This window comes from Lissotriton vulgaris, chromosome 5 (genome assembly GCF_964263255.1).
Source record: "Lissotriton vulgaris chromosome 5, aLisVul1.2, whole genome shotgun sequence".
Lineage (NCBI taxonomy): Eukaryota > Metazoa > Chordata > Amphibia > Caudata > Salamandridae > Lissotriton > Lissotriton vulgaris.
In genome coordinates this window covers 1,810,293,298-1,810,311,737 of record NC_141693.1, presented here as the reverse complement: position 1 = coordinate 1,810,311,737, position 18,440 = coordinate 1,810,293,298, and the positions used below count along the sequence as shown (strand labels likewise).

General features: G+C 49.0%; 1 protein-coding gene across 1 annotated transcript in view; it reads right to left on the bottom strand.

Annotated features, from left to right (window-relative positions):
- Positions 1–2,641: 2,641 nt before the first annotated feature.
- Positions 2,642–18,440, bottom strand: part of LOC147717267 (uncharacterized) — a 54,392-nt gene continuing 38,593 nt past the window's right edge. The window contains exon 2 of the mRNA XM_086919847.1: positions 2,642–3,136. Coding sequence (XP_086775973.1) covers positions 2,642–3,136 — 495 coding nt within the window. The remainder of the gene's footprint in view (positions 3,137–18,440) is intronic.

Below are 18,440 nucleotides of genomic sequence, written 5' to 3'. Positions count from 1 at the left end.
AAAACTGCCGCTAAAATGGCGATAATGGGCTTGATAACATGCTCTATGGAATTCCAATTGAAGCCCATGTTAAATGTGAAGGACATCTAACATGCGATTCAATTTGAATTCCATAGAGCATATTATCAAGCCCATTATCGCTGTTTTAGCGGCGATTTTCTGCTGCTAAAGGGGCGATAATTTTATCGCCTGTCTTGTTAATATGCCCCCTAGTACTATATACGGAGGAACTGCCGGTGACCTCCCAGCCAAATGATATATGGGAACCTCTATTGATTTACCTGCGTACGATTGTGCCGCCCGATACCCCTGTCACAGCGACTGTGTAAATATTAATCAATATACTTGCATGAGCTGTAAGATATGTGTAGTTGTATTATCATGATTGGAATCTACCCTCTATATATGTACATTATAGCCACGAGTTGGTTGATAGTAATGTTTTCACATTGATTTAATCTTTAATGCCTTATTTGTACACTGTATGAGCCTTTATGAAAATCAATTTTAAAAAAATAGGAAGTCTTCTTTTTTGAACTCTGCAGCCAATTACCTTTTACAGACAATGTAATTGCACGTTTCCTCAAGATCAACACACTTTCCCACCGCTCTTAGAATATGTTCCCACCTACATGACAACATTGATCAACCTAATTACCAGAAAAAAGTATTTTCCTTTTATGAAAATGGCTGGTGATGCATGCATTAAGGATTAGTACTATATGCAAAGTGGCATGATACACTGTGTGTGGCGTATTCACAACAATGGACATATGTTTACGATCAAATGTGCCTCAGGTATGCCTGCTAGCAATCTACAAAGGTTGTTCTTAATTTGAGCCAGTGGTTGCTGTTGGGTCCCACTGGAACTCATGGGCATATTATCAACAACTAGCGATATTTATCGCTAAAGAAGCTTAGCGACATTTTTTTTATCGCTATCAGCAACGTTTGTCTCCAATGCGATAAAATATCCAGCGATAGCGGCGAAATGCGTGAATATCGCTGGAAATCCAGCGATATTCAGGCATTATTGCTAATAGGATCTTAACCTGAATATCCACCTCCCATTGGATATACAGGTTAAGAACTGGTCTGAGCAGGCGTTAGTTTTTACCGATCTTCGCGCTTAGCGAGAATTTTTTAATCGCTATGCCTGCCTTGCTAATAAGCGATAGCGACGTAAACTGGTTGGGTACGGCCACTTTGCATGTCATTAGCGATAAATATCGCTGACAGGCAAAGCGGGCCCCAAACCGCTCGCTATCACCTAAAAGCTGTCGCTAACTGATGTTAGCGACAGCTTGCTAATAGGGCGATGAAATTATCGGAGCTTTGTGCCCAAAAACGGCCGCAAAAGCGGCGACAATTTCACTTTGCCTGCCTTGATAATATGCCCCTCAATTTTTGGGGAAACAGCACTCATTTTTAGAGACAGGCACTATTCTTTCCTCTTTGGACATTTACCAAGAGCAAGCAAGGTAAAACACACATATGGGAAAGAAGGAGGAACAGAAAGACGGAAAAATTGTCACAAAGGGAAAAAGAAGGACCTGAAAATGTGAGATTAAGATGTAGTGAGTGGGACCTGAAAATGTGAGATTAAGATGTAGTGGGTGTCTCACAGTGGATTAGAGGCATGAGGTGGATTGCACATTACATAGCCTTGATATTTGCTGCACCAGCATGTAATAGCGCTGACCCTGGTCTTCTGAGCAGAGCTTTAGGCACCGGCACTCATTATTTTACAAATAGAACACTGCACAAAGGGATTCCTGACAGGCAGAACCCCATTTATAGCTGCAGAGATCTCCATAGCAGCAATCCCCGCTTAATGGATTCAAGGTGTTCCTAGGCAATCAAAGGAGCGGTTATCCTTTGAAGGTCATGTATGCTCAGAAACAAGTACATTTGTGGCCATTCACAATCAGCAGCCTGAAAATAGATGCATATTTACTTCATCCAAGTGCTGGCCTTTCCAAGGTGGCAAGAAAAATGAATCATCCCCAAATTTATTGTGCAAAAAAATAAGTTTCTCCCCAAGAAAAAAAGCATATGTAATGGAGTGCTTCGGGCTTCTTATGGCTGTAGAATCCCGGAGCTCCAAAATTCTAATGTTGCTGTGAACAATGTCTTTTGCTGTGAACACAGGCCTCACAGAGCCCGAGGGGATTTAAACCCCCTCGGGCTGCGTGAGGCCTTTGTTTTATTTGTTAGAATATGCTGCCCTCTAGTGGTGGAATGTTCGAATAGCCTTATAGCCCTCTATAGCTGAGCTATACTGGCCAGTCCTACTCCCTTGTTAAAGAACCTCGCTTTCGGCTCGGCTCTTTAACTCTGGAGCTGGCCTTTAATGGCCTGTATTGCCCGCTATAAGCCTATATTAAAAATACAAATGGCTAGGCTTCAGGGACATGGTGAAGGTCAGCACAGGGAATATGGTATCATTAATTATCGATAAAGCATGACAAGTTAATAGCAAAAGAGAAAAACTAGTGACTTAATCATTATGAGGGGACAACAGGAGAGAAGATGAATTGTTTTCAGACAGGAAAAGAGATTAATTGTTTTCAGAAAGGAGAAGAGATGAATTGTTTTCAGACAGGAAAAGAGATTCATTATTTTCAGACAGGAGAGGAGATTAATTGCTTTTAGATATGAGAGGATTCATTTCTATGAGTTGGATGCTTTCAGAGGAGAAAGAAGATGGATTGTTCCTAGATGCATGAGGAGATGAATTGTTTTCAAAGTCTTTAATGTCACTGCCTAGTTCTTCAGTTTCTTTCATACTGGTATTGGCATTTTTTGCTGGTTGGGAGAACGTGTTTTTCAGCAAATGTATTCCTTTCTTCACCAACGGGTCGAGTAGCTTTGAGATGGCGGTCGTGTACGAAACGACATTACCTTCCTGCATTTTCTGATCCAGTAGTGTTTTGAAGGCTTGGCTACTCTTCTCCTGTATCTTTTCCATAATCTGTGATTCGGCTTCTTCCAGCATCAGCTGCTCATGTTCAATCTCATCATACGATCGACCTTCTTTACAGACTCGTTCCCCACACTTGCAGTACCACACAGGGAAATAACTGACCAGTAGAAACCCCAGGAGAACCACAAGGAACAGCAGCATGCCAATGATCTGAAATGCAGAAACCAGAAGACAGATAAAAATCTCTGCCATTTTAGGCCAAAGGGGGTTCCTGGCAAAATTCTGAAGACCTTGCCAGAGCTCAAACATTTGCTATGTATTTTATGGGACGCTGACCTGAAAATGTTTTAATGTTATTTTTATATTATCTTTTGTATGACATTATTTAATGGCCCTACTGCATTGGTTGGAGAGCTTCAGTATATATTCAACTTTGTTGAACTGCAGTGTTGGACTTGGCACTTTTTGCAGGGTCATCCCTAAACTTTTTGCCTTTCTCCTAGCCTTTTCTCTGACATGGTGTCGTGGTTTTAGCCCTCTGGGCACTTTAGCACTGATGTCCAGTGTAGTGTGTGCGCTCTCCGTGTTACATATGGTAAGATTGGTCTACACCTATTTGGCCTATTTAATTTATCTGTCAGCCCCTTGTAAAGTGGTATCTCATATACCCAGGGCTGGTAAAATAAATCCTACTGGTGGACTTGCAGTGCTGATTGCGCTACCCACCAGAGTAGCCTTGCAAACGTATCTCAGCCATCAGCCTGTGCACGCAGTGTCACTGCCTCTGTATCGTGGCACCTAAAGTGTGTGCCATGTCTGTGACCTCCTTTTACTACATGTCAGTCACCCCTAAGGTAGGCCCTAGCTAGCCCTATGGGCAGGGTGCATTGTAGGTAAAAGATAGGACATGTATTTAAGTGTGCGACATGTCCTGGTAGTGATTTTGGTTTCTCACTGCTGTGGGGCTGCCCTCCTAAAAGAATGCATTGGTGATTCCCTGATAAGTGTTTCAGTGGTAATTCCTGATATGAGAGGAGCGCGTGGTCAAGTTTATTATATTTTAGAATTTTAGAAATGCCACTTTTAGAACTTGGCATTTCTGTGTGTTATGTGTCTGCCTGCCTGATGTGAATTGCATGTCTGGCTTTTGAGTGACACAGGCTGGGAGGTGTGTGGGCAGGGTGTGTCAGCACTAGGCTGAATGGGACATCTGCATTGGGAGTAGTGGGAGGAGTAATCCCCTGACCCTGAATAGGTCTGTGCCTGCCCTGTACAATGCTGGCTCTGCCCCCTGTGGTGTATCTGATCACCGAGCCCGCACCTGACAAAAGGAAAGAGGAGCCAGGTAAACAGAGTGCTCCAATTACCCCCTGAACAAGTTTTTGCTGGTTTCCCCAAGCCCTGTACTGTAGACAGAGGAGAAGGAGTATAAATGTAGGTGCTGTGACCCCATGAATTTAGTGCTGTTTCTGGACTTCTGGGGGCTTGCTGCTGCTGGGGGCCCAGGAGGAGCCACCACAGGGGCTTGCCTACCTGCTGGAGGGCCCATTATTCTAGCCTCCCTGGGCCCATTTGTGCCCCTTTGGATCTTTGGACATCTAGCACCTTGTGAGCGCTGTGTTTTACTTTCCTAGACAGAGGAGCCCGTGCGCTTTGTAACGCGGAGCTACAGCCCTGTTGGAGGGAATCCCGATTTAGGGATTCCCCCGCATTTGGTGCCTTTTCGGCGGGTGCCCACGCTGCTTATGATCTTGACAGCGGGTGTCCACCCCGCTTTTTGCGATGATGACAGAGGGTGCCCACCCTGCTTTGTGCTGTGGATGTTCGCGGGTGCCCACCCCGCCTTGATAATTTATTTGGTGAACAGGTGCCCACCCCACAGTCGTCCTTATTTGAAATGGGTGCCTGCCCCTTATTGCCACAGCAGCGCGACCAGGAAGCCAGGCGGGCTGCCTGACTCTGGGCGGAGCTGCAGCCGGAAGGAAGAAGTCCCGCCCACCACCACGGGCAGTTGGGAGCCTTGCGGGCTCCACCGTGAAGACCTGTGTCCCAGGACAGGGACGGGGTGAAGAGTAGAGTTTCAACTGCAGTGGAGGAGGTCCAGAGGAGTCCCCAGCAAAGTGGGGCTGGCTGGGGGGAGCAAGATCGAGGCGCAGTGCCCATGTCTCTTCTGTGGGGCTCTTTTTACAGTGGCCCCGCCTGATAGAGGGTAGCTGCAATGTTTGGGGGCAGTTTTGATTTAGAAAGCCCCAGTAGGGGCCCGAGGGCACAGTCGTGCCAGGGCCCCTTTACTTTATTCACAGCTGTGCTGCACCAGCGCGGGCAGCTGCAACGTTTGGCAGCATTTTGTGATCGAAGTCCCTGAGTGGGACTGAAGAGGCACAGTGGTGCCAGGCCTTTTTGTTTATTCACAGCTGCGCTGCATCAGCACGTGCAGCTGCAACGGTTTGCTATATTTTGTACAGAGTCCCAGTGGGGAGCCACCCAGAGGGCACAGTGAGTGCCCATGCCCCCATTTTGTTTCACAGCTGCACAGCAATTAGTGGTAGCTGCAATGTTTAGGCCAGCGCAATTGCGCACTTATGGATTCTGATGCATTTGTAGCACGCACTGACATTATGGACATAGAGCATTTCCCCCTCTGAAAAGGTCAGACAGTGTGAGGTTGGTAGGGTGCCAGGCCCTAATGTGATTTATGTGCTAATATGCTAGATGTGTTTTATGCACCCTGATGTATGCCTCTACTGTGTTTATGCTTGTGAGGTTATTGCATAATGTATTTATGCTGGTAAGGATATTATTGTCTAATGTGTTTAGGCTTATGAGCTTGGCGCATAATGTATTTTACGCCTAATGTGATGCTGATTGCATGCTATGATTTATGTTTCAGTATTTTGCCTGTCATTATTGGTTGTGTTCTAAATTTACTATTTGTGGTGGTGATGGTTCTAACAGTGGCCCAATTGGCCCTGTCATGTGTATATAATCCCCTGTGAATATTGCCTTGTGCCAGTTGGCACAGTGTATATTGTGTGATTACTATTCTAATGTGTTTTGGATAATGCAAAGGCTATATGTCTATATAATCTTGTCTGGAGTTCCTTTTGTGGTGTGTCTAGTGTGTTGCTGCTGTGTGTGTGTGTTGCGAATACTCTTTACACATTGCCTCAGGGATAAGCCTTACTGCTCGTGCCAAGCTACCAAGGGGGTGAGCAAGGGTTATCTTCAGCGTATAACTCCCCTTGCCCTGACTAGAGTGGTGGTTTCTGCCTGGCTTAGGCGCAAGACCTTGCCAACAAGAAATCCCATTTCTAACATGCAGCTACAATATAACAAGTGTACAACATTTATTCACACCAACTCCCTCAAAGTACAGAAACAGGAAAGCTGCTAGAAATTGAAATAAGTAACTGTATTGAGAGTAAATTAAGGATAGGCGGAGTTTCACTCAGTACAATTCCGCGGAGTTACAAGGAAACTGTGCGAGAGTCCACTGAGTTCTTCAAGAGGGTGGAATTTGGCATGTTGCGCTGCTCAAGCTGATTTTTCACGCCGGGGATTCTTAATGCCACTTGGGTAGATTTTCTACTCAAGCCCCATCTTTCTCAACACGAACGATTACGACCTGCTGTGACCGTGTTAATTGAGAAAATCTTGCAGAGAGGTGTACTATAGCCTGAAAATTGCACTATGGCACACAAATTATCGCTAACACTTGCCTACTTAACATTGGTGAGCCACCCACGAAAAAAAACATTGGCAAGCAGCAGTTGGTGGAGTTTTGCCAGAACTCCGCAATCCAAGTGTAATGCTGAGTGGGCAAAACTCTGCTGGTGGAGGGTAATTTTCGCCCACCCATAGAGTCAGTGTATCTCTCATCATAGCATGGGTGAATTAGTGGTTATTTTACACATCACACACTGTAATTTGCTCTGGGCATGTTGAAGAGTTTTCAAGTTGTTCCCACTTAGTTCTGGTTTTCCCTTTAACATTACATACATAATCCTAAACAAGCATCAGAATGCAAAGGAAAACAACAGGGCATGAGGATTTGCTCTAATACTTATTTAGTAAGCAATATATCTAAGTGTGTATAACATAACGTAGGTATTTGTAAAGAACACACCCAACCAGAGGAGTCTCTTAGCGCTGAATACTGGCAGATTTATTATCCTAATATTTGCTCCAAAGCCTCTGTGTTTAATATGCTCTTACTGGCAAACATGACACATACAGTGATAAACCTGGCTCCCCATCACAATAATGGGAACAGGGAGGGCAGTGTAGAGAGAAATATTTATTCCCCGCTAACAATTACAGACAGCACAAGTAGTAACCTTCATATCAGAAGCAGCCTCAATTCTCTCACAAACTAGGAGTCACACACTATTAGAATGTAATGTAATGTAATGTATAGGCATTTATATAGCGCACTACTTACGCGGAGGGTCCCAAGGCGCTTCGACCGCTGCGAAACCCTTCCTGGCTTCCCTGAGAGATGGTCCCTTAATGGGTATCTCCAGGGTGAGACCAGGCATCCCCGGCTGGCTTCCCTGAGAGATGGTCCCTTAATGGGTATCTCCAGGGTGAGACCAGGCATCCCCGGCGGTCTGGTGGGGCCGTTAGTAAAGATGAGGCAAGCTAATGCCGGGAGTTCCCGAGTGTGATCGCTGATCAGAGTGGGCACCGAGGCGAGAGAATTATCGAGTCCGCTGACCCTGATCCAGAAACCTGCCGCGCCGGGAATCGAACCCTGGTCCCGGGCCGTCCTCTGCTCTCGGGTCTGCCGCCTCTAACCAGTGAGCCACACTACTTCACTAGAAGCACTTTCATGCCACTCACAGAGTAGGAGCCACCCACTATTGGAAGCACTCTCACACCCCTTGCAGATGAGGATCCACACACTATAAGAAGCACTCTCACACCTCTCACAAACTACGAGCCATCAGATTGGGGTCCTGAAGATGATCTAACATACTGGCGACATTGGAGACTGTACGCCGGTCCCCTTTGCGATTGACGTGCTAAATTGTAAAGCAAATAAATCAATAAGTGCTTTTTGTAGGTGACTGGAATGGAGGCAGTTACCCCTTGCTTGCCATGTCCGACTCTCAGCACCGCTCTTCCCTTTATTGTAGTTTTTTCATAATATGCAATTGTGAAATGTTAGGCGATAATTATTTCTGAAAATTGGAGGTTTTATTGATGCATAGAGTCACAATTGATGAATTAAATTATATTGCATCTGAAATTAGTTTAATGAGCCACTTTGAAATTTGATTAGTACTGTGAAGTAGTTCTGTCATATTTTCATATGAGATGGCATTTATTTCCATATGTATGTAGTTTGGGGTGTTCTATTAATTTCGCTCATGCTCATTTCCTCTCGCTCAGTGTCCGCTGCAAACCATTTCTCCTCTCGTTTCAAACCATTTCCCCTCTCATTTCTGTGGAGCATCAAGAGAAGATTCAAAAATGAACTATTGAGTTAGAAAGTGTGTATTTTTTAATGAAGCTTCCATTGTGTTCCAAAAAATCATATTCAAGGGCTTCTGTTGGAAGTTCAGTTGAAGGTGTGTTCATTTTATCAGCCATTGTTTGAGAACTATTTCATTTGGTGTTTATCATCTCTGCAGTGAAGTTGCTGAGAGAGTATGTGGAAGATTTGTCTCACGTTAAGAAGTGGGCTAGTGTTGAATATTTAAAACACTTTCTGATTTGCCAATGCGTCCCTAACCATAATCATAGAATGCTGTGTTTATTAACAGAATGTGTGATTTGTGTTTAAAACTCTTGAGCGTTAGTATTGAAGGGCTCGTTCATTTTTATGCAGGATCATTTTCATAGTTGTTTTTAGGGCTGCTTTTGCATCATTTGCTCCTGTAGTGATCTTTTTATTTTCCTTCGAGACTCTGTTTATTTGCATTAGATTTTCATATGGGAATGTTGCCAGTACTTTTTATGAGTTTGACTCTTTGGGGATCTCCCTAGACTTGTTAGTTAGGGTTACATTTTATGGTTCTGTATTGCAATAATTAGCCTTCATGACATTTTTGTGCATTCTTCTCTGTACCGCATATACTAAAAATCCTGTCATAAATCCATTTTTGCTTTCTTTTTTTATCTAGAACCTAGTTATTAGCATTTCATTATTTATACAGTCTTACTCTGCTGAAATGCACATTTTTCTATGAGAAGTGTAGTCTCTAACCACAAGATCTATTGGATATTCTAGAGCTGAATTAATTGGGTAAAAATTGGGGTGTTCAAAATATCGGGGTTATTGACGGCCACACCTTGCTTCCCTGAGTTTAAACAGTTACGAAGAAAGTGACATGCAATACTTCTCTACTGAATGTTCAATGAAGAAAGTTAAAAGGAAATATTTTAATAGCTATCTGCAATATTCCCCCAGAGCAATAAACACAGCAATATCGTCCATGTCTACAGTCATGGCACTGCATCAAGTGCCACAATTGTGTGTTCGATTTTAAGTCAGTTGGAATCACTTTGCAGAAGATACAAAATAGTTAATTGCATCATATCTGCAAGAGAAAAGAAGTAAATGTTCATGGTAGACATATATTTAAAATAACCTAATGTGGATTTGTGAGGCGCATGTTCGCCCGTAGGCAATTTGGCACTGAATAACAGATGTGTTAGAGCTGGGGGTCTATAGTTGGCTGAGGTAGGTACCTTAGGCCAAATAGGAACCCTAACTTCCACGTCAGAGAAAGGAAGGAAACGTTCTCAGATAGCCCCTGCTCATACCCTCGGTAGCTTTTCCACGAGAAGCCAGACTTATCTACAAGGCAAGTATGTAAAGTATTTGCAACTGATGATCCAATGCAGTCCTAATGCAATGCTATGCACTTTGCAATGTAAAAATAATGCAGTTTGTTATGCAACAATCAAGCAGTTCATAATGCAGAAATAAAATGCAATACATAATACAACAATCAGGTAGTTTGTAATGCAGAAATAATGCAATGCGTAATGCAACAATTAGGCAGTTCATAATGCAGAAATAATGCAATGCTTAATGCACTCCAGCACTGATCACGGTGCTTCAGATGGTCTCCCCGCCACTCGTACTGACTCGCGGTCAGCTTCTGCCAACATATGCCCCCAACACGTGTATGGTGTAAACCAAAGTGCAGCTCCGCACTCTGGCCCGGTACTGCCACTCCTATGCAGGTACGGGCCGTGATGCAAGCTGAAGAAGAGGCTCATGCTGCAAGAATGGGGGAGGCCGAGAGTGTCTCTCTCCGAGCCCATACCCCGCCCCAGGCGGGGACACACGTTACCTGAAGGGTGCGACCTCGCTCTCTTCTCCTATTCTCTCGACTTGGGGCTCCGATGTGACTTTGTGGGTTCCGGGTAGTGGGACTCAGGCTCTCCCCCGATGGGGTTGGTACAAGGGCCCGCTTTGGCAACGGCGGCTCGGGCAGGGGGCACAACTACTCTGGGGGTGCTGGTCCGGGCCGTTGGCGTTAACGAAGATCTCAGGCTGCAACAGGGCACATGCACAGCGTCGCTGAGACTCACTTGAGCTTCGGTGTGCAATATCACAGGGCAATCCTCACAAAGGTCTCTGGCTGCAAGAAGCAAACGCACACAGCGTCACTGAGACTCACTTGACTTCGGGGTGCACACACTCACAGGGCAATCTTCACAAGGGTCTCGGACTGCAAGAAGCACACGCGCACAGCGTTGGTGAGACTCACTTGGACTCCAGGTGTGCACAATAACAGGGCAATCCTCATGAAGGTCTCAGGCTGCACAAAGCATACGCACACTGCGTTGCTGAGACTCACTTGGACTCCGGGTGTCCACAATAACAGAGCAATCCTTATGAAGGTCTCAGGCTGCACAAAGCATACGCACACTGCGTTGCTGAGACTCACTTGGAGTCCAGGTGCACACAATCACAGGACAATCCTCACGAAGGACTCAGGCTGCACAAAGCACACGCACACAGCGTCGCTGAAACTCGCTTGGACTCCAGGTGCCCACGATCACAGGGCAATTCTTACAAGGGACTCCTGACCCGCCCGTGAGCCAGGTCTCCTCCCCTGCAGCCTCTCAGCTCCTCCTGCTCTCGTCTCGCCGCTGCCCACCAGTGCGAGTTCGAGGCCGCTGAGTACGCTTCTGACTAGATCTGCCAGGGTCCCCCTGATTGTTGTATAAGTGCTTGCCTTGTCTTTTTCACTGTTTTTTTACTTTTTGTGCCTCCTTCTAATCCCCCTTTTTGCCTTCTGTACCCATCGGTTTCCCCGCCGCTGCCTCCTGCGGCCGCCCCCTCGCCGTCCGGCTCCCACCTCTCAGCTGCTCCTCCCTCCCTCTCCACCTCTTAAGGCCACCGCTGACGGGCAGCAAGGGTGACTCCTGACCCGCCCGCAAGCCAGGTCACCTCCCCTGCCGCCTCTCAGCTCCTCCTGACCTCGTCTCGCCGCTGCCTACCTGCGCGAGTTCGAGGCCGCTGAGTACGCTTCTGACCAGATCTACCAGTGTCCCCCTTATTGTTGTTTAAGTGCTTGCCTTGTCTTTTCACTGTTTTCTGACTTTTTGTGCCTCCTTCTAATCCCCCTTTTTGCCTTCGGTACCCATCGGTTTCCCCGCTGCTGCCTTCTGCCTCCATGCCCTCTCGCTGCCCCGCTCCCACCTCCCAGCTCCTCCTAACTCCCTCTCTGCCTTAATAGCCACCGCCGCCCGGACGCGCAGCGGACGCGTGCAGCGGGTGGGCCGACTGCAGGCCGAAGGTGTGCCAAAGTCAAGCCCGTCTGCGCCCGTCCGTGCCTGGAACACGTCCTGCGCAACAACCCCTGGACCCCAAAGCCACCACATCACCAGACTGCGCTACGACTTCAGCACCCTCCACGCACTCAACCCCGGACGAGATCACTCCTGCTACCAGGCCATCCCGAAGCCCACTCAAGGGCCCTTCACTTGCCAGAACTGCAGCTTCACCAGCTTCCGGCCCGCCAAACCATCAACCAGAGAACCCAACCACGTCTGATGCATCCTCCTCAACACCCGCTCCGCTCGCAAGCACTCTGGGACCTCAAGAACTCTGGGACCTCCTAGACTCAACCACCCCCAACGTCGCCTTCCTGACGGAGACCTGCTTGAACGCCATCTCGGCACCGGACATCACCATAGCCATCCCAGAGGGCTACAAGATCTCCCGCAGAGACCGCACCAACGGAGTGGGAGAGAGAATCGCCATCATTCACAAGGACACCCTCAGAGTTTTTTTTTTTCACAACCAATTTTATTGGACACCCTCAGAGTTTTGACCAACACCGATGACACCCTCACCACCGCTGAGCACATGCACTTCCAGATCCACACTGACCCCAACACTACCCTCAAAGGAACACTAGTCTACAGACCACCCGGACCCCGACCACAGTTCAGCGTCACCATCGCCGACCTCATCAGCACCCACGCCCTCGCCTCCACGGACTACATCCTCCTCGGGGACCTGAACTTCCACCTCGAGAACAACAACGACGCCAACTCCACCGCCCTGATCGCCAACCTCGGACTCAAACAGCTCGTGATGACACCCACTCACGCCGCCGGACACACACTGGACCCCATCTTCTCCACAAGTCCCCACGTCTCCTTTAACCACACCACCGAACCCCACTGGACAGACCACAGATGCGTCCACTTCACCTTCAGGAAACTCACCACACACCACCGCACCCAACAGATGCCACGCCGCTGCTGGGGCAGGATCACCGAGGACCTACTGACCACCACCCTCACCCTGGGACCACCCGCAGACCCCACCGACCCCGACACCACCGCCATCAACCTCAAACAGTGGATCAACGACTGCACCGACACCCTCGCCCCACTCAAGACCTCCGCCACCAATCACACAAACAAGAAAGCCGCATGGTTCCCCGAAGACATCCGAACCTCCAAGCGCACCTGTCGGAAGCTGGAGAAGAGCTGGCTCCGCGACCGAACACCAGACAGCTACACAGCCCACAAGAACGCCACCCGCAGGCACCACCAACTAATCAGGACCACCAAAAGGACCGCCTTCAAGGACCGCCTAGAAAACAACGTACAAAACAGCAAAGAGCTCTACAATATCGTGAAAGAACTCTCCAACCCCAGCTCCAACACCAACGACATTCCATCATCAGAAGACCTGTGCGACTCACTAGCCACCTTCTTTTACCGCAAGATCGCCGACATCCACGAAAGCTTCAACACAGACACCCCCACTTCCGCCGCCGAGACCACCACCCCTGCGACCCCCACCCGCACCAATCACCTGACCGCCTGGACCAGCTTCAGCAACAAAGACACTATCAAGACCATGAACTCCATTAACTCCGGATCCCCATCTGACCCATGCCCTGACCACATTTTCAACAAAGCAAGCACTACCATCGCACCCCATCTTCAGAAAACAATCAACATCTCCTTCTAGACAGCAACCTTTCCAAAGAGCTGGAAGCACGCCGAGATCAACGCCCTACTGAAGTAACCCAAGATGGACCCCAAAGACCTCAAGAACTTCCGGCCCATCTCCTTGCTCCCCTTCCCGGCGAAAGTCACGGAGAAGATCATCAACAGACAGCTGACCTGCTACCTTGAAGACAACATCCTGGGCCCATCCCAGTCCGGATTCCGCAGCAACCACAGTACCGAGACCGCCCTCACCGCCACCACCGACGACATCAGGATCCTGATGGACAAAGGAGAAACAGCCGCTCTCATCCTCCTTGACCTATCAGCAGCCTTTGATATGGTCTGCCATCGCACCCTAATAGCACGCCTCCATGATGCCGGTATCCAAGAGAAGACCCTGGCCTGGATCACATCCTTCCTCTCCGGCAGAACCGAGAGCGTCCGCCTCCCACCCTTCCGCTCCAAGACCACCAAGATCATCTGCTGCATTCCACAGGGATCCTCCCTCAGCCCAATGCTGTTCAATATGTACATGGCACCACTCGCCCACGTCGCACGACAACACAGCTTCAACATCATCTCCTACGGCGACGACACCCATCTGATCATATCCCTCACCGAAGACCCCGACACCGCCAAAGCCAACCTCCACAGAGGAATGAAGGCCATCGCTGAATGGATGAAGGACAGCAGGCTGAAGCTGAACTCAGACAAGACGGAGATCCTCATCCTCGGCCCCACCCCATCAGCCTGAGACGACTCCTGGTGGCCAACATCGCTAGGAACAGCCCCAGAAACCACCGACCACGCTCGCAACCTGGGGGTCATCCTCGACTCTGCCCTCTCCATGACCAAGCAAGTTAACGCCGTCGCCGCATCCTGCTTCACCACCCTCCGAATGCTCCACAGGATCTTCAAATGGATCCCCTCCGACACGAGAAAAACCGCCACCCAGGCCCTCGTCACCAGCAGGCTGGACTACGGAAACGCCCTCTTTGTAGGACCAACAATCAAGCAACTGAGACGGCTGCAACACATCCAGAATGCCTCAGCACAACTGATCCCTGACATCCCCCAACACAGCCACATCACACAACACCCGGGAGGCCTGCACTGGCTCCCCATCAACAAGAGGATCACCTTCAAACTCCTCATCCACACACACAAAGCTCTACACAACGCCGGACTAGCTTACCTCAACGACCGACTCAGCTTCTACACCCTCAGCCGCAGCCTCCGCTCTGCCAACCTCGCCCTCGCCACAGTTCCACGCATCCGAAAAACCACAGCTGGCGGCAGATCCTTCTCCTACCTCGCCGCCAAGACCTGGAACACTCTCCCCACCGACATACGGCAGACCCAGGAGCTACTTGCTTTCAGAAGGCTCCTCAAGACCTGGCTCTTTGATCAGTAGCACCCCCCCCCCCCCTCCCCCAGTGCCTTGAGACCCTCACGGGTATGTAGAGCGCTTTACAAATGTAATGATTGATTGATTAATTGATTGAAGGGTCTCAGGTTGCAAAAAGCACACGCACACAGTGCTGCTGAGACACACCTGGAAACGTTTGTGTTCCCGAGTTTCCACAACAGGGTGCCAGCTCTTCTCGGGCCCTTGGGGACAAGTTACATCAGGACACAGCACACAGCAAAGTCCTTTCAAGCAAGGGGACACAGCACACAGCAAAGACCCTTAGGCTCTCCTTGGTTAAATCAGCAATCTGCAGGCCAGCCCCGGAACACACACGAAGAGTCAGTCCTTTGATTCAGTCTCTTCAGCTGTTTCTTCTTTGACAGAGGTTCCTCTTGGCCACAAAGTAGTTTTAACCCTTTTCAGTCTTGAACAGTTCCATTCCTTATCAGTCTTGATCATTTCCATTCCAAAGTTCAGGGGCTTCAGCTCTCATAGGTATAACCCTCAATGTCTTTGAAGTCTTTGTGTTCAGGGGGGCACTGATCCCTGTCTAAACCAGTTCTGGGTGTCTCCCTGCCAGTGCCACCTTCTTTCTTTGATAGTGGGGTCTGGATCCTTAATCAGTCAGCAGGAGATGGAGCTACTGTTTTATGGCAGAAACCCAGGCCTCCTCCTCCATACACTCCAGATACAGGTCAGCCTGTTGCTGTCTCATCTCCTCCCCTGGGTCAAGTCATTCCCCAGATCCTATTGCTTTCAAATCCAGACAGTCAATCCACAGCCAGGCAGAGACACACAGAAATGTTAGAGCACAGAAACCCTCCCACTTTTAAAAGAGTGGTTTCTAAACACACAATGCAAAAACCACCTTCACAAAAAGATGTGTTATTGAATTGTGAGTTCAGGCACACAAAACCTCACCTATCCATCTTAATCCTTTTGGAAAGATAGGCTGGAAACATATTACACAGCCTCCTCATTCTGTCCTATGGGCAAGATGGCCTTTCAACAGTGAAAAACTAAACGGAAAGTATTTCACTGTCAGGAAATGGTACATACCTCAGTACATGTCCTACCTTTCACATGCACTGCACCCTGCCCAGGGGGGTACCTTGGACCTAACATTGTGGTGTCTGATGTGCATAGAAAGGGAAGGGTAAGGCTTGGCAAGTGGATGCACATGCCAGGACATCATGGCAGTTTCACAAACTGCGCGAAGGCACTGCAGTGGAAGGCATGAGTTCTCACTTTAAGGCTACTTGTGTGGGTGGCACAATTAGGGCTATAGGCCCACTAGTAGCATTTGCATTACCAGCTCTGGCACACATAGTGCACTTTACTAGGGTCTTTACTAATAAGGCAAACATACCAATCACGGACAACCAATTTACCATTACACTTTGCACAGGGAGCACTTGCACTTTGACACTGACCTACAGTGGCAAAGTGCCCAAAGCATCTAAGTTTGGGGGGGGGGAGGGGGCGTGGCTAGCAGACGAAGAGTATGGCCGCTGCCTGACTGAGCTCCTGCATCCCCGCCGGCTATCCTGTGCCATCCATACTTGTGAACCCATTCCAATAGTGGGGAAAAATCTGTGGAACCCGTGGAGGATGTACGGGAGAGCCTGAGTGAGTTGAAAGAAAAAGACAGAGGCTTCACCCTGGCGGCATCCAGGCACCCGATGATGGTGTTCGGTATCCTGTAGTGTTGCCGCGCCGTCACCCCACCGCGACGAGCTGCAGTGAAGAGCACAGGCCTGTAAGAGTGGCGGACCCAGCGGAAAAGGTGTGTAGGGTCAGGAGTATGGCAACAGCCCGGAGGTAAAGAGGCGGGTGTCCCGGGGCTGCTCTCACAAACAGTGACACCAGCACAGGCCGGCGGCAAAGGAGAAAATATCCAGGGACAGCGGCCAGCCTCACCCCTCCTCCCCCGTGCCCCAGCCCCCACTCTCTCAGTGCGGACAGTAACAGAAACCTGGCCATTGCGCTGCGAAAGGCGAGCCATTCTTCACTCGACGTAGGCCGTGAGTAGCAAGCGTCCAGATCAGGTGCAGCCCAATTCCACTGACATTCAGCAGTTCATTGGGGATATATGTAACGGGTGATAACCCCGGTTGCGACTGAGCCCACGCGTGTGTACCTCAGGAAGGGAAGCAAAGACACGCATACTGCCATACAGCTCGATCCCAAAGGCTGGGGAGATTTCAGAAACAGACAGAGTGTACTGAGAAGACGGGGTCTTGGGCAGTAAAGGAGAATGTGAGTGAACGCCACCACATGCAGCAGCGCCCGCATTGAACAGAGGGCATGATTCTTTCCACCGCCCGCTTTCGCCAGGTGGGCCAGTAACCTCGAAAGTGAAGTGGAGACCACCCAGAGATAACTCAGAGGCAAACGTAGCTGGTGTGGTAGGAGCAGTAGTTGGGGCACGCCACCCGGCACACCAAAGATCAGTGGCAAATAAAGCGCAGCTTTCGGAGTCTCCATTGTCAAGGAGTGTACGCGCACAGTGAGAGCCCTCGGACGGAGAATAGACCTGATTTGGGAGCACTAGAGTGAAAGAATTTGAGAGAAACCCGACAGGCCAATGGCGAGATTACCAGACTCGCTGGGTAGGCGGAGGAGAATACCCCGGGCCGTTCCGAATTCTACCATTGACTTGCAAGATGGCAAAGTACACACATGCCAACAGGCAAGGGTCCTAAGGCCAATGCACAGAACAAACTTGCAGAATTAGCCTGGAATAAAACAGGAGAGGACGGAGAAACACACCAAATGAAAACGCTGAGGCACAGATTGCCCCAAAATCAGGGTCAGAGCCAAGGTTCCACGTCATGGCAGCTATAAATGGAGTGCACTCCTCGTTGGACTCAGTTACAGTGGAGGTTTCTCTCATCAGGGCAGACTTTCGTAAGATGGACAAGAGGGTAAAGGAACTCAAAATCGTTACTACAGCGCTGCAAACTGACACTTCCCAGCTCCAAACACATGTGGCTGACTTGCAGAAAAAACAAGAGTGAATGGCGCAACAACTCGATGACTATGAAGGTTGGGCACGTCGCATTAACATACGAATTTTAGGCATCCCGGAATGAGCCGAAGGGCCGACAGCTGACCTATATGTGGAGGAATTGATAACCTGACCCTTGCAACCCAAGACCCTGTTGCGCTATTTCTCAATAGAAAGGGCACATAGGGTGCTGGGATATAGGCTGAAACCTGGGGCCCCCTCAAGACCCCTCATCGCTGTGTCTTTAATTACCCGGACAGAGATATCATACTGCGGACGGCAAGATCCAGCCCGCCTCTCCAGATTGATAACAGCAAAGTTACATTTTTTCCAGATTTCACGGCCAAAGTTGAGGCCCAGCATCACAGCTTCCAGGCAGTGAAAAAAGAGCACTGGAATCAGGAATTAAAATACGCCATGCTCTTTCTGGCAAAACTCAGAGTAGAGTGCAACGGCAGAACATGGTTCTTCACATTGCCAGAGGATGCGTGGGACTGGGTGGAGGGGTGGCGTAGAATGGAGGGCCAGAGATGAGTTCGTACTGGTGGACCCAGGCAGCAGAGAGGGAACTTGGATGATTCATCTGGGGGTGGCTCCGCTGAACAAAGTGAAAAGACGACAGAGCCTGAATAGACCTTGGAGGTGTGGAATGCCTG